The sequence below is a fragment of the Salvia miltiorrhiza genome, chromosome 1 (assembly GCF_028751815.1).
Source record: "Salvia miltiorrhiza cultivar Shanhuang (shh) chromosome 1, IMPLAD_Smil_shh, whole genome shotgun sequence".
Classification (NCBI taxonomy): domain Eukaryota; kingdom Viridiplantae; phylum Streptophyta; class Magnoliopsida; order Lamiales; family Lamiaceae; genus Salvia; species Salvia miltiorrhiza.
The window spans coordinates 2,149,005-2,165,983 of record NC_080387.1 but is presented as its reverse complement, the minus strand read 5'-3'; the positions used below and the strand labels follow the sequence as shown (position 1 = coordinate 2,165,983).

General features: G+C 41.4%; 1 protein-coding gene across 1 annotated transcript; it reads left to right on the top strand.

Annotated features, from left to right (window-relative positions):
- Positions 1 to 7,347: 7,347 nt before the first annotated feature.
- LOC130984911 (uncharacterized) lies at positions 7,348 to 15,213 on the top strand. The gene is made up of 8 exons (XM_057911080.1): positions 7,348 to 7,494; positions 8,047 to 8,169; positions 8,738 to 8,809; positions 11,650 to 12,486; positions 12,568 to 13,824; positions 13,896 to 14,003; positions 14,078 to 14,281; positions 14,364 to 15,213. The coding sequence occupies exons 1-8, from the start codon at positions 7,348 to 7,350 to the stop codon at positions 14,817 to 14,819; spliced, it is 3,204 nt and encodes a 1,067-aa protein (XP_057767063.1). The 3' UTR covers positions 14,820 to 15,213.
- Positions 15,214 to 16,979: the final 1,766 nt, after the last annotated feature.

The window sequence follows — 16,979 nt, the reverse complement described above, 5'->3', positions numbered from 1 at the left end:
TAACAAGGCTTGGTTAAAACTAATTAAATCACGGAAGCCCATCTCACCTTCATTCTTCGTTTTACACATATTTTTCCACTTTGTCCTGTGAAGTCTCTTATTCTCCTCTTTATCCCCCCACCACAAGCTTGCACACAGTTTATGGATACCCTCGCATAATGAATCAAAATTTTTAAAACGTTTCATGGCGTAAGTGGGGATAGCTTATAAAATTGCTTTGATTAATACTTCCTTACCATCTGCTGAAAAATCTCTCTGATTCCATCCAAAGATTTTCTTTTGAACTCTATCTTTGATGTAGCCAAACTGCACTCGTTTTCTTCGAAGCGAGAATGTTGGCAAGCCTAGGTTCATCTATAAACCCTGCTCCACTCTAATATCCAACTCTCCTTTAACAATTGAGCACAACCGCACGTCTCTGTTGGGCTGAAAGTAATGGAAGATTTTTCTAGGTTGATCAACCATCATGACACTTTCGTACGTCTCCAGAATTCTCTTAATCTCTCTTGCATCTCCTTGCTTCGATTTAAGAAAAATGAAACTGTCGTCGGCAAAAACAAATGTGAGATAGTTGTCTGCCTCAGAATAATAGGAATCCCCATAAACCTCCCAACTCTCTCCGCTTCGTGGAGCATCGATGAGAAGCGTTGAGCACAAATCACAAACAGAAATGGTGAAAGAGGATCTCCTTACCTTAGTCGCTCTTTCGGCAGCTCCAGCACAACATATGTGTCACGACCGGGCTTAACTAAGGATAGTTAATCCGGGGAATCATGACCAAGGGAGGGAATTAAGAAGCGGGATTAAAGAAATGGATTAATCTGTAGAAGCGGATCGAAAGTTTACACTGAACCGAAAGAAAATTCTAACGTATAAAGAAGTCACTCTTTATAAACTTGAAAGGATTTCACAAGCTAAAGATGTAAATTACATATGAGAATCACAATAGAGAAGGCCTATTGTGATCTCTACACAAAATAAGTGTTCGTAGCGGAAGACTGACTGGAGAGGCATGTTGAAGACATGCGTCTCATTATATATACATTCAAAAAAACAAAAGACCGCTCGACACCATCTCATCATCGTCTCTGCTCAACCTGCACGTTTATAAATACATACAGGGCTGAGTATAAAATACTCAGTGGACACAAGCCAAAGATACGTACATGCATACTAAAGCTGTAAATTATCATGCCTTTTCTCATGGCGTACAGGGATTTTAGTAAAAAGTCTGTACCCACTAGTCATTTACTTGTACTAAAGTTCGTCTGATCAGACTATGTTCTTTTGTACTCTACCATATCTGCAATGATAACTGTGTGCCGAGAAGGTGGCCACCTTCTACGGTCACAGACCGGCCGATATGCTAAACCGGCTCACGGTCCTAGACCGGCCGATACGCTAACCGGCTCACGGTCCTAGACCGGCCGATACGCTAACCGGCTCACGGTCCCTTGTGTACACTAATCCTGTCTAACATCTGGATAGAACAGGACCCGAATTCGATTAACTGCTGGTGCCAGATAGGTATCATACATAAATCTTAAAATTGATAGGCAATGATAATAGTTCGCAAGATTTTATTCAACTGCAACATAATCTAAACTTTGATTTTTATATAAGAAAGCCCACCTGATTGTGGTCTGACAATCCAGGTGATTCTGAACTATGGATTCACCTTTTCTTGTATATGACCTTCAGTATAAATTAACTAAGTAAATAACGAGAAAATAATATGGATTTAACTTAAAAAGTACGTGTGTGGGTCTTAAGGTGATATTCCTATTTGGAATTTATGGACTGAAGACTAACTGCTATTTGGCAAGCTTATCACAAATGCCAACACAGATTCAAATGCAGTAATCATCACTCTAATCGTACTAATTAATAAATAAATACTTTCTTAGAAATAATATGAGTCCTCTTTTTCTTTTCTTTTTAGAACTTGATTCTCTCATAATCTGGTATCTATTAGGATAATAAATTATTAATAGCTACTTAAAAGAATTCTATATACTTGAATACTTTAATTAATCACTTTTAATTATTAGTGAATAGCTATAATCGTTTATAGATATAATCTAAAATAATTCTATTTCTTAAATTGATTATGGCTCAGTTACGTCCATAGTCCCATTATTAAGATCAAATAATAATTTGATTTAATCTAAACCCATTAAAATGATTAGGTCCAAGTACCTAGTTTAATTATCTAAGCCCAACAACAGTTTATTTGAATTAGGTTCATCAGAAATTAAATAAACCAAGATATTAGCCCATTGCTTGTCTAAGCCCAAAATACAATTCAATGTTTTTAATTAACTTGTAATTAAATAAAATATTCCACTACAGAAAAAGACTCTCCTCACGCAACTCTCTCTCTCTCCCAACATTCCCTCTTCATTTCCTCTCTACCGGTTCCCTCTTCTTTCCCGGCGAGCGTCGCCGGTTCTCGTCGCCTCCGGCGCGGCGAGTCCTGTTCCTTCCGCTTCCCCCTTCCCTTTATTCTGTATCTTCCCCTATTTCCTGAATTTAGAGATAGATCTAGGGTTTTCTTAATTTGCTGCAGTCTGCTCCTCCGGTGAACTTCGCCGCTGCCGCCGACGTGCCCATCGCACCGCCGCCCTCTCTGATTCAGGTAAGCTTCCCCATCTCTCTTTCTCTGTTTCTTCCTTTCTTTGCTCTCCCTCGAAATCCCCCTCTCTCTGCCCCCTCTCAATCTCTCCCTCTCTGTACCCTAGTCGCGGCGGCCGCTGCGAGCCGCGACGGCGCGTGCAGCGCCGGCGGTCGCCGCCGCCCTGCTTCCCCCTGTTTAATCTCCCTCTTCCTCTACTGTTAGTAGCCACCGCGGCCGCCATAGCGCGGCAACGCCGGCGGTCACCACCGCCAGCCGTGCCTCTGCTGTGGTGGCTCACGGCTGCTGCTGCTACTGCTAATCCCGCCTTCTCTATTTCCCAATTCAAAATCTTACTCCAGCAAACTTCCAATCTAATTTCTATTTCAGCTTTAACATCCCAACTAATGAATCTCTACTTGTTCTATTTCAGGAACCGAGGTTTCAAGGGATTGCTCAAGACTCCATTTTTATGAGTTATAAGTCTGTTTCCTTTTTATTGCTTATTGAGAAACAACTGTATTCGTGAGACTAGAACTGTATATGTTAAAACATGTTATTATCATAATGCATAGAGAAAAATGAAGAGAAGACAAAGATTGTTATTGTATTGCTTTTATATTGCTTGCTTTGATTACAATCATCCATTTTTATACTACAAAAGATGAGATGATAGTCATACAAGGATCACTACGATTAAGGGATTTTTGTTCATTTTTGACTGAAGTTGGCTACTGCTTTCTCTGACTTTGTATGCTGCCTTCTCTGACTTTGTATTTTCAACACTCCCCCTCAAGTTGAGTGACGGGATTTCCGATACTCAACTTGGAAAGAACTTCTGAAAAACTTTTGAAGTCCACAGCCTTGGTTAGGATATCAGCGAGCTGATCTTCGGACCTCACAAACGGGAGCTCCACAATCTTTTCCTCAATCTTCTCCTTGATAAAGTGCCTATCCACTTCGACATGTTTAGTTCTATCATGTTGAACTGGGTTCTCAGATATGCTGATGGCAGCCTTGTTGTCGCAGTACATTTGGCATGTCTTTGTTGGGTGAAGGCCTAATTCCATCAACAATCTTCTTAGCCAAAGGACTTCAGTTAACCCACTTTTGATCCCTCTGAATTCTGATTCTGCACTTGAGAGAGCAACCACCTTTTGTTTCTTGCTTCTCCATGAGACAAGATTTCCTCCCACAGATGCAAAGTATCCAGCTGTTGATTTTCTGTCATTCGGGTTTCCTGCCCAGTCAGCATCGGTGTAAGCTTGTATCTCAAGGTGTCCAGTCTTTTTGAACAACACTCCATAGTCAAAGGTCTTCTTCAAATATCTCACAATTCTGAGCGCAGCTTCCATGTGATCATCCTGTGGTTGGTGCATGAATTGACTAACAACACCAACAGCATAAGCAATGTCAGGTCGAGTATGGGAAAGATATATAAGTTTCCCTACCAAACGTTGATATTTTCCTCGATCTGCTAACTGAGCTCCTTCCACAAGTTGTAGCCCATGATTTACGATAATAGGAGTTTCTGCTGGCTTGCAATCTAGCATCCCAGTTTCAGCTAGGAGATCTAGAGTATACTTCTTCTGGTTGATGAAGATCCCCTTCTTTGATCTGAGAACTTCAATTCCGAGGAAGTATTTTAGTTTCCCTAAGTCCTTCATTTCGAACTCTTTGAACAAGCTTTCTTTCAACTTCTGAATCTCCTCTGTGTCATCCCCTGTTATGATCATGTCATCAACATAGATGACTAAACAAGAGATCATATCACCTCGTTTCTTTAAGAATAAGGTGTGATCTGAGTTGCTTTGCTGGTACCCAAACTTCTTCATGGCTGCGGTGAATCTTCCAAACCAAGCTCTGGGAGACTGCTTGAGCCCATATAAGGTTTTCTTCAACTTGCAAACTTCACCCTCTCCAAAATCTCCTGAAAAACCTTGAGGCACCTCCATGTAGACTTCCCTCTCTTCTTCAAGCTCTCCATGTAGGAAAGCATTTGTAACATCGAACTGATGAAGATCCCAGTCCTTATTAGCAGCAATTGAGAGGAGCACCCTGACAGTGTTCATCTTTGCCACAGGTGAGAAGGTCTCCTCATAGTCGATTCCATACATTTGTGTGTATCCTTTTGCGACCAATCGAGCTTTGTAACGCTCAATAGATCCATCTGGTCTTCTTTTGATTGTGAAAACCCATTTGCATCCCACAGTTTTCTTCCCTTTTGGCAACCGACACTTCTCCCATGTGTGATTCCGGTTTAGGGCTCCTATCTCTTTCTTCATAGCATTTCTCCAATGCTCGATCTTTAGGGCTTGCTCTGCTGTTTGTGGAATCTCCTCATCATATAAGGCCGCTTCATAGGCTGTGGCATTTTTGGACAAGTTTCCCTTGGCGATATTCCCAATTGAGTATCGCGAATTCCTCACAATTTTCTCTGGGGTATACCGTTTAGGAGGTACACCCCGATTACTCCTGGGTGGTAGCACATATCTCCCAGTATCTCCATCTACTGTATTATCCTCCTGTTCTTCTTCAATGACTTGAGAAATATTATCAGCAGAATCAGAAGCCACAATAGTAGGTTCAGAAGATCTTACCTCAGATATCAGTGGCGGAGAAGATATAGGCTCATGCAGCGGACTAGATTGTTCTGGAGTGGATGAAACATGCTCGGTGGCAAGGCTAACTTTTTCTGTTGGATCTGCTTCCGAGACTGGCATTGGTAACCAACTTAACAAGTCGATCTCACTCTCACTCTCCCCCTGACTGGTAAGGTGGTTATCGTAGAAATACTCAGTTTCAAAGAAATCACAGTTTATGGTGGTGATGATTTGACGGGTTTTGGAATTGTAACACCTATATCCTTTTTGATTAACTCCATAACCTACAAACACACACTTGACTGCACAAGGAGAGAGTTTGGTGCGTTCATGTTTAGGAATGTGAACGAAAACAGAGCACCCAAAGACCCGTGGTTGAAGTGTAAGGGCAAGAGGTATGGAGGCCAGAGTAGACAATTTCTGTAATGGTGTTTGAAGTTTAAGAGTCCTAGTAGGGAGACGGTTAATAAGGTAAGCCGATGTTTTCACGGCCTCGGGCCAAAACGAGGAGGGAACATGAGACTCAATCATCATAGAACGAGTCATTTCAAGTAAAATTCGGTTTTTTCTTTCGGCAACTCCGTTTTGTTCAGGAGTGTGGGGGCAAGTAGTTTGATGAATAATCCCTTTTGTTTGACAAAATATTTTCATGGAATTATTAACAAATTCCCCCCCATTATCAGTTCTAAGGGTTTGGATGTTTTTCTGAAACTGAGTTTGAACCATAGTATGGAAATGAGTAAATTTTTCAAAAACTTCAGATTTGTGTTTTAAAAAATATACCCATGTCATCCTAGTGCAATCATCAATAAATAACAGAAAATATTTAAAACCTTGTCCCCCTACCACGGGTGAAGGACCCCAAACATCAGAATGAACAAGAGAAAATATGGAGTTTACTTGTGTGTCATTAGGCTTAAAAGATTTTCGGTGGCTTTTAGCTAAAACACAAGTTTCACAAGATAAATTCTCATCATTTTTTATTAATTTAGGAAATAAAAGCTTAAGATACCCCATGGATGGATGCCCTAACCGACGGTGCCAAAGCCAGGCTTCCCGGTCAGCAGTTCCGTGAGCCAGCATCACCTTGCCTTGTTGAGCTATCTCATCCACATAGTACAATCCATCCCGCTCAGTGCCACGCCCAATAATCTCCCCCGTCCTGATATCCTGAAGCAAACAGAAGTGAGGATGCATTATCATGGTACAATTGAATTCTTTTGTAACATGGCTAATAGATAAGAGTTTGTGTGAAAGAGACGGGACATAAAGACAATTTGAGAGACGTAAAGTAGGGGAAATTTCTATAGTTCCGGCTCCTTTAACACGAGTCAAATCACCATTTGCAGTCTGAACATGCGTACGATGTGATGTTGATGACTTAATAATATCAGTTTTATCAAAAGTCATTGTATCAGTGGCTCCACAATCAAAAATCCACCCTTTATCTCTATCCCTATTATTACCTTACATCTGGTACACAGCGGAAAAGTTTGAAGGCCTTTTAGGGTCAATATCATGATTATGCATTTTTTGGGGTTGGTTTTGCATAAAATGGGGTATACTATATAAATCCCTAAATTTCGAGGGACTAGGCTGCAAATGGGGGCTATTCTGATATTTAATAAGAGTAGGTGGGTCTTTTTGCATAACATGGGGTCTTTTATGATAATAAGGAAAAGATGGAGGGTTTGGTGTGAAAACACCAAACCCTATACCTGCTTTTAATTCTCCCCAAACCACACCAGCCGCCTCCCCCTCACGCCCGCTGCCTCCATTCTGCCCAGCCGGAGACGACCGGTCCACGGCCACCGACACAGCACACCCACACACGGCTTCGCCTCTGGCTCCGGCGAAGGTCCAACTCCGCCGCCGCGTTCCGATTGAAGTCGCCGGCTGGAGCCGCTGCTGCTTCGCCCGGAGCCGACGGTCAGCCGTATGGCTGAAGGGCCGCCGCAGCCTACTACTGCTGCTGCTGCTACTGCTTGAGATCGGTGATTCAGCCGCTCGCTGGAGGAGCGTTGTCGACCGCTGGCTCGCCGACAGCAGTATCTCGCCAGCGCCGCCTCGCTCAGAGCCGCCGCAGCCGTCGACAGAAGGAGCCTTACTGAAGGAACACTGCCGTCGACCATGGACAGTAGCAGCTTCGGCAGCCAGTGCCCAGTCCGGAGTCGTCTAACACCGACGACACTGATACCATGTTATGGTATCGTCGCCCAACAGCTCTCTGCGGCTTTCACCCACAACGGCGGCGCCGCTGCCACTCTCCATATTTTGGTGAGGTTTTTTTAGGTTTTTGATTTTGGGTGGAATTTGAAAAGAAATCTGAAGAGGAAGCTTGCGGAAATTGAATTTGGTATTGCTGCCCCTTTTTTTTTTTTTTTTTGAGTTCCAAGTATTAAACCTGGCTCTGATACCATGTTAAAACATGTTATTATCATAATGCATAGAGAAAAATGAAGAGAAGACAAAGATTGTTATTGTATTGCTTTTATATTGCTTGCTTTGATTACAATCATCCATTTTTATACTACAAAAGATGAGATGATAGTCATACAAGGATCCCTACGATTAAGGGATTTTTGTTCATTTTTGACTGAAGTTGGCTACTGCTTTCTCTGACTTTGTATGCTGCCTTCTCTGACTTTGTATTTTCAACAGTATATGTGAGATTAGAATTAGAGATATGTAACTATTGTTCACCTTGGTTGTCGATTACTGTTTTAGCAAAGAGATAATTGTACTGAATAAAGAAAACTACCTTCTCTGACGTGAATGGTTGTGGACACTGTTGGGATGACGTGTGTGCTTGGTGTTTTTTTGTTTTAGAATTTGCAGAATGGGGAGAAATTTGGTTCACGCTCAACTCCTCCTTCTTATACTGTTTTGAGTCTGTTAGGGAAATGGCTGAGTCACAAGTTGAAATACGTGTTTCTTCATGGGACTAAGACTGTTCTAATGGAGTTTAACTGATAAATAAAGCTTGGGTCGCTAATGACATAACTTATGAGGAATTGGGCTTTGATATCAAATAAAATCATTGGCCCAATAATAATAGCATTGACTTGAACTTCTATCTCTAACAATTTGCTAGTCCAGCTAAAAGGTTACTAGTTTCCTAAAATTATAAGTAATTATATCTATATTTCTTACTTAATCAATATATTTCTTACTTAATCAATTAATCAATCTCATGTAGGGATTGACTTGCTAAAATCCTCTATTTAATGAATATCTATAGCAAAATCTAATATATGAATTTAATTATATAATTAACAATAGTATAAATACGGTGGGGCTACTACAATATGGTTTGGAGATAAATCAAGAAATGATGTGTAAATGATCATTGCCTGCCGTACTTTTGACGTCGAGGACGCCGATCAATCCGTTCCGACATTACTATTGTTGTGGATACCATCACAAGGTGAGTTATTAGCTTGATTTTGTGAGCAATTTTCTTGCGATTTAGCTTTGGGCTATACTTGTGAGTTATTAGGTTAATTTTTTTGTTTTACAGGAACTTGACTGTAGATTTTTCGATTGGATTGATCTAGAAATGTCATCATTCCAGAAAGGGTGTGTCAACAAGGTTTGTCGTGAAAGAGACATGGCAGAGGAAGAAATCGAAGTATTGAGGAATGATTTGAGAAAAATGAAATGTCAAACTAAGTGTAGTGACCCAAAATTTTTTAACTACAAAGAAATTTATTTTTATTATTCTTATTTTTTCGTTAATTAAATTTTAAGTCTTATAAGTCGCGCCTAGTTATTTCATGAGCATGGGCATTTAATCATAATAAATTCTAAGCATTTATTATTATTATTATTGTTATTATTATAAGTTACTACATTTTTTAGCCCAAATAATTATAGTTTTATTTCAGCCCAATTCTATTTTTTTGGCCCAAAGAAAAGCAGTGCACTTTCATGGACTCGCGTTCCTTGCATGATCTGTACCCTAATTTTCCTTTTTTAACAAATCAAATATTATGGAAAGATTTTGCCTGAATGATTCTTCTTGCCAAAAATAAACCTTCAACCTCTAGTATAAATAGCAGCCCTGGTAGCCCTTTACCACACACTTAATTTATTCATCGAGCTCTCTGAGTGGGATAAGCCTCCTCTTCTTTTATTTATGCTTTTCTCTGTATGTTCTTCCTTCCTTCTTCCATTGTTTCTCTTTTTCGTCGAGGAAGACGCTTCCACTTTTTATTCTATACTGTAAGCATCATATCAGTAGTACTATCCAAATGTTTTTAATAAAGTTGTCAGATCTCTTGTCACTGCTTTGTCCTTTTAGTATACGTAAGTTTATATATATATATATATGTGTTAATAGGCAAAAGTGCCTCATTCCTTATTCATATTTTGAAAAATGCCCACCCTTATCATGCAAAGCTATCCATGCCCTAAATTACTAATTAACCCTTAAGTGGGTCAACATCAAATGTAATGATTTCGGTTCTCTTACACAATCTTACACATTTTTGAGTTTCAATGCATTTCTTTACAATAATGACCGAAATGATTTCAATCTGTGCATGCAATGATTTTGTAAGTCACTGTATATATATATATAGTGTTCATATCTTTAAATTGTAAATATATCGACCGGACACTAATTAACACTTAAACAATATATTAAATTAAATTCAGCAAAATAGTAAAAATTAATATAAAGATACAAATAGATAGAATACAAACTTTTATGTCGATATATCATCGATCCGGCCGGTAAAATGGCCAGAGAAATGTATCCGACCGGGTACATTTCAATTTACAAATGACCCGGCCGGATACATTTTTCCTTGACAATTACCGGCCGGATCGATGATATTTAGGCATAAAATATTCTATTTTATTCAATTTCATAAAAAAAAAAAAAAATCAAGACTCTAATAATATATATCCATGCGTATCTATCTTAAATTTTTTATTTTTTATCCCTTTAATATCTTAATTTCAATACATATATTCTTTGAAATTATTTGTATATATATATATATATTTATATATATATATATTGTGTTATTCTTGAATGTTGATATATAGTACTATATAACACTATATATATCGTGTAAATCAATTGATATCTTTAAATTTAAAATATACTCAATATCCGTCCCAAATAAATGCATGCTTGTTACCCAAAAAAATCATGCATGTTACCGATACATAAAGGTAAAAATATATTTCTTCAAAATTTGATTCCCTTTTGATAGACATAAAGCCGATACAATCGGCTTCTTCACTTTTACCCACTTACTTTAAAATACTAGGGTTTTTTACTCCACCACACACCTCTATCGGCTTCTTCACTTTTACCCACCGAGAGAGAGAGTTCAAAAGATTGAAGCACAGAGAGTTCAAAAGATTGAAGCACACTCGGACTCATCCATGGCATCTTCTTCATAGGTATTTATTTTTAATTTTCATGAAATTGAATAGAATAATGTATGCTAAAACACGATCGGTCCGGCCGGTGAAGTGGCCGGATAAATCGATCCGGCCGAGAACATTATTTAAATGAAACATACGGCCGGATCGATTTATCCGGCCACTTCACTAGCCGGACCGATCGTGTTTTAGCATAAATTATTCCATTTTAATTAGTTGTATGTTTATATTAATCATTAGAAATTTACTGAATTTAATTTAATTATATTTGTTTAAGTAATCATTATTGAATTATTATTGCGAGTTTTGCTGGGTATTACATTGCATTGTTTGTGTGGTTTTTGTGTAATTTAATAAAATAAAGTATTTTATGCCTATATAGAAACTATCCGGCCGGCACTATGCCCGGAATAATGCGTCCGGCCGGAACAGTTTCAATCTGAAATGTACCCGGACGGATTCATTTTACCGGACACTTCACCGGCCGGATAGTTTCTTTTTAGGCCTAAAATACGTTACTAAATATATCTGTATGTTTACGTTAATTATTGAAACTGTTATTTTACTGAAACTGTTATTGTTTAATTATTGAAACTGTTATTAAATAAATATATTTAATTGTTTAATTATTAATTATTGAAACTGTTATTGCTTGGTAAAATATTAAATTGCAGTTTTTTAATATTTTACTGAATTTAATTAAATTGCTTGGTATTCATTGCAGTTTAATAATTTACTGAATTTTTACTCAATTTAATATTAAATTGCTGAATTACTCGAATTTTACTGAATTTAATATTAAATTGCTGAATTACTCGAATTTTACAGAATTTTAATATTTTAATATTACTCAGAGGAAATGTTTTAATATTTTACTTGAATTTTACTATTTTACTGAATTACTGAATTTTAATATTATTTAATTTAATTGCTTGGTATTAATTAATTTCGCCTCTTTTTTAATTATGCCTATTTGTATTATTTTTAAATATTTTACTGAATTTAATATGTTTTCATTTTGTAAATGAACAGGCGAATGTCCCATATCTTCGTCGCGATACTATAGACCAGACGGAGGTTCCTATCAGCACCTACTATAGGGATTCACATTTTTCGGAGCTGGTTGAAACTTTAAATGTGGTCGGCGAACAGTGCAATTCAGATTTATTGGGAAGATTTAGAGCATCATGTTTTGGGCATTTCATTGATTGGAGGCCCGGCCCGAAGAGCAATAAAGCATTACACCAGATTGTATCATGGCAGATTGGGTCAGAAGACGATGAGATGTGCTTCTATCTGTGCGGAGCACGAGTCAGATTTTCCCCTGCGGACTGCGCATTAGTGACTGGGCTCAATTTCGGGGGATCGAGGTTCGATGCGACATTACAGCACGATTGCAGTCGCGTGGAGGCATACCGACGATTCTGCGGTACGCGAAGCATGACCATACAGTCGCTCATCAAACGCGTGTGCGATTTGGATCGTCGAGTGGATGATGAGGATGGGAGCCTGTACCTTCGTGCTGTCCTCGTGTGTGTGGCTCACACCCTTGTTCTTGGGTTGGATGCGCGGGTACAGCCGTGGCTTTGGGTTTTGGTGGATGATCTGGCTACATTTGATAGATTCCCCTGGGGCGCGTATTCGTATAAGATGTTATGCCATTATACGCATGAGATAGGAACCGGCGAGAAGTATCACTTCTACGGTCCTTCGTTGGCTTTATATGTCTGGGCATTGGAGCGCATCCCGGGCTTCGAACACATGGTCGCAGCATCTAGCGGTGATCCGACAGCGCACCCTCGGTGTTTGAGATGGACTTTCAGGGGTAAGCCCCGGCTTCACGGTCTGCGCGATCTATTCGAGGGACAGGTAATCAGTTATTTAAGATTTAGTGTTTCACCGTTACTGGTTTTACTTATGTTCTAATATATTATCTTTGCTGCTTTCTAGGGTGGTGTCCTGCCCCTGGAGCCCGATGGTGACGATCTGTCGAATCACTACTTCATATCAGCGCTGACACCGGGCGAACTCTCGGTGAGCTTCAGGCCCCCCGACAACCCATTAGCTCGGGGTGTCCAATTTCCACAGCAGACCGGAGCCCGTGTTGTGGAGGAGCGCGGGGACGAGGAGGATGTACCTAGACAACCTCGTATGACTCGCAGTCACAGTGTTCGGGGCCCTGTGAGGGATGCTCGACCCCACGAGCCGGCTCGTCATTCAGTAGATCCGGGCAAGCGCCCAGCGCCGCATACTTCTTCATTGTCGAGCGGATCTCGGACTGTATCCAGTCCCAGCGAGGGTGAGGTGGACCGTAAGTGGGTGAAGAAGACGATCCGTCAGGAGATTAAGAAGGCCTTCGGCAAATTCGTGGATAAACTGAAGGGCAAGGGTAAAAAGGATAGGTGCAAGAAGAGCAAACATTTCCCAGTGCCCGACTCCCCTGATGATGATGACCAGCGACGGTCCCCTGATGATTACCAGCCACGGTCTCTTCCACAGCGACGGTCTCCTCCACCCAGTGCTTCAGGGCCCGACGCTTCAGGGCCAAGCGTTTCACGTCCCTGCGACGACGACCCCCGCGATGAGGAACCACGCCATCCAGAGACCCAGGCCTACCCATCACGCCCTTCAGATTATGCCCATTCCCGCCCAGCAGAGACCCCGGATTACAACGAGCAGTGGTGGGCCATGAATCAGTCTGTCCAAGGCGACTACACACCGGCAGAGCAGACTTTTGACTGGTCGACCCAGGTCTACCCTCATTGGTCTTCCCCATTCCTGAAGCCGCAGTATAGCACAGAGACCCCGATATTCTTTGCTGAACCGCTCACTTCTATTGCACCACATGAGTGGGGACAGTCCAGTTCGGCAAGGCAGGCTCAGACGGAGGAGCCTGAGCCACAGGCAGAGCAGCCACAGGTACTGTTGCTGCAGCACCCAGAGCAGCCGCCGGCAGAGCAGCCGCCAGCAGAGCTCCCGCGTCGCAGTCAGAGGGTGAGGCGTCCGTCTAACTTTCAGAGATCGCCTTGGGTTAATAGCCAAATGCCACGTCCAGTGACACAATACTGCAGTGACCATTATGAGAAGTGGATGGCTAGGTGTCGAGAGGGTAGGCGTGGTGAGATTTATGTCAAGGCAAGTGGTGGTTTGCGGGAGTACAACGACTTCGCGCGGGTGGATAATGTCAGGCAGGAATTCACAACTGGGGTAAATAATCTATTGATTTTAACATTGTTAAATTACTGTCTAGTACATTATTGATAGCCACTTCTTTGCAGGATATTGACTTGTATTTCTTGACCTTGAGAAATAGACTTCGAGGTTCCCTGGATTTACTGGATGACGTAGATATGAATAACACAATCATAGTAGACACGGATTGGTTTGTAAGTAAACTTTCATTATTTATATGTTTTCATTGGTGCGGATATAAATTATTAATTACTTATTTGATCTGTAGATATACCTCCAGAAAGAGTGGGCCGCTCTATTGGAGAAGTGGGCAGGAACTGAGTTCGGCCCCAAGGAGTTTCATGTATTGACTAGTACAGCAATGGCTGATGGTTGGGAGCCTGAGATAGACTGGCTCTGCCAAGTACGTGGAAAAGCCGTTAAAGGCCATGAACTTCCTCCTAGTCATATAGGATGGATGGATGCCACACAGGTAATAAGTTAAACAATTATTTGTCATTAGTCATTTGTGCTTTATCTGTTGTTTCTTATCAATTCATTGTGGTTTGTCATAGGTTCTCATGCCAGTCATAATTGGCCACCATTTTATCCTATGTCAGATTCGGTTAGGAGAAGCCGTTTGCGAGGTCTATGACCCAGTATTCCACAAGCTAACACCTCGACAACAGGATGCTCGAGTTGGTGATTTACTACCTTTACTGATATTGTTGCCAGTTGTCCTTCAGGTGTCGAGGTGGCTAGACGACACATCCATTGATTCGACAGTGGCAAAGAACAAGTGGCCACTTATGACGGCAGTGTTTGCTCCAGCGGAGGTTCAGTTTCACCAGCAGGACTCTGTCAGCTGCGGGCCTTTCGTCTGCATGTATGCTGATCGACTGATATCTGGCTCTCCATCCATTGAGTGGGGTAATAGCAACGTGGCGGCATATAGGGCCAAGATTGCTAGATCTATATTTTCGTTGTGTGAAACTTGGAATGCCCGTAAGAACAGACTTGGTTTTGCATAGTTTTGTATATTGTTACATTAATGTGTGCTTCTATTTGGTTATTCGTGTAGCATTATTTCCAGTAAATCATTCCAGCTTATCGAATAATAAGATAATTCAACCAATATCATTAACTGTTACAGCACACAAATACATCCCACTACTCCCTGGGCTCAGTCGCCCTGCCAGCGCACGTTCTCTTGCTGTGTCCTTCTTCATGGCAGATGCTGCACTTCTTTGGTTTACGACGCCTGATACTAGAAGACTCATCTGCTTGTGTGCTGCTGCCTTCACCACCACCTCGATGTCTACCTTCTTTTGGGCGCCCCGCTTGACCTTTTACAATCAGAGGTAATACAACCTGCTCAGCGATGTGCTCGGGAACCAACCACTGGCATCTCGGCGGGAGATTATTAATTTCGCGAGAGTAAGTATCGATAAGAAAGTCATTCGTGTAGTACGAGTCTACATACTCCGCGATCGTATCACCGGCTTCACTATAAAAATAAACAAACTCCGATAGTAATCAATATAACGAACATTAGATAATATTTACATTTCAATGAACCCGACAGTAATCATTTCATGATCGTACCTTATTGCAGCGATTGAATGAGAACAGGGCAGTTGGTCTAGCTGAAATACTCGACATTCGCATTTTTTCTTCTCTAGATCCACCTTGAAGCTTCTGTCAGCAGTTTGCACCATATACTTCATGCCACTCAACCTTTGTGCAGTGTATCGACGACTTTTTTGGACTTCAATAGCTACCCTCTTACCAGCCTCAGCAGTCAAGCCTTGCTCGATTTGTTGTGCAGCCCTTAGTCGCTCGCTGAACCATTTCTCAATAACAATTCTGAATGCCTCTAACATCGAGCATATAGGAAGTCTTCTTGCCCACAACAATCTGGAATTAAAAGCTTCAGCAGCATTTGATGTCATAAAACTATAGCGTCGCACAGGCATAGGACACATCGAACGAGCCCACTTCTCCGGCCCAATCCCCATTAGTTTATCGTACGCAGCTCTCTTCATAAACTTCAGGGCGTTCATAGCCCTATTGAAGTCGGACTTCTCGTACGCAAATGCAGCTTGTCGATACACCTCGACCACTGCCTTACCGTAATGCTTCAGGTTATTTTGCAAATGGTAGTAGCATAGGCCGTAGGTTGCATTTGGTAACTCATTCCTGATAGCATTGGCAATGGAGATATGCTGATCAGAGACAATCAAAAGTGGATCGGCTTGGCCATAAACACGTCGAATGCGTGACATGAAATAAGTCCACGATTCATCGTTTTCTTTCGGGCCAACACCATACGCGAGTGGGAACAAACTCTCGTTGCCGTCCTTCGTCACTGCAACAAACAAAATACCCCTATTCTTGCCCTTCAAGTGTGTGCCGTCGACGACAATCACTGGCCGTAAGCTGAACATGAAAGGGGAAGCCGAAGCTGCAAGAGCAACAAATAAGTGTTTGAATCGGCCATCATCGTCAACTTCCTACTCCACCATCGAACCGGGATTGGATTGTCTCAACATGTGTAAGTACTTGGGCAGCATCTCGAAGGACTGATCATGTCGACCATAAACCATCTCAGTGGCTCGATTACGGGCTCGCAATGCAACATCGTACTTGATCTGTATGCCAAACTCACGTCGCAGCTCCAGCTGGATGGCCTTCGGCTTCAAGATCTCGCAATCGTCGTGTATTTTCTGTGCTAAATATGCTGTGACGACTTTTGCGGGGGCCTTTATTGGCGCTACGCGCCCTAGCTCACCGTTGCATGAGTGCTCATTGGTGAACTTATACACTCCCCAAATGGCTCCATCTTGTGACGATGCATGGAGCTTGAAGGGGCACGTATCTGAATGCTTGCATTTGAAGTAGACTCGTCTGCTGTCTGATTTGCTGACAGAAAATTCCTTGCCCTGCTTCATGTTCCACAGACCGATTGCAACGATCAGATCATCTTTGCTATTGAAATACATATTCTTTGACAACTCCCGAGGCAGTAGCTGATAATCTTCAATATCAACAAGTGCCGCTGCAGCGTCCAACGGGATAACCGGAACTAACCAATTAGTTAGTTCATCTGCTCCAGGAACCTGTTCGTCATCATCGTCGTCGATCTGCAAATTCTGCCAACCTGCATATTCAATCCCCGCCCTTCTCACGTT

Bases quoted from the DNA above. Each gene is read 5' to 3' on its own strand.
- LOC130984911 (XM_057911080.1), top strand. From the start codon at position 7,348: ATGGACAGTAGCAGCTTCGGCAGCCAGTGCCCAGTCCGGAGTCGTCTA. The intron at 8,810-11,649 runs GTTTGTCGTGAA...GTAAATGAACAG, and splicing joins AGAAAGGGTGTGTCAACAAG to GCGAATGTCCCATATCTTCG. The intron at 14,282-14,363 runs GTAATAAGTTAA...GGTTTGTCATAG, and splicing joins GATGGATGGATGCCACACAG to GTTCTCATGCCAGTCATAAT.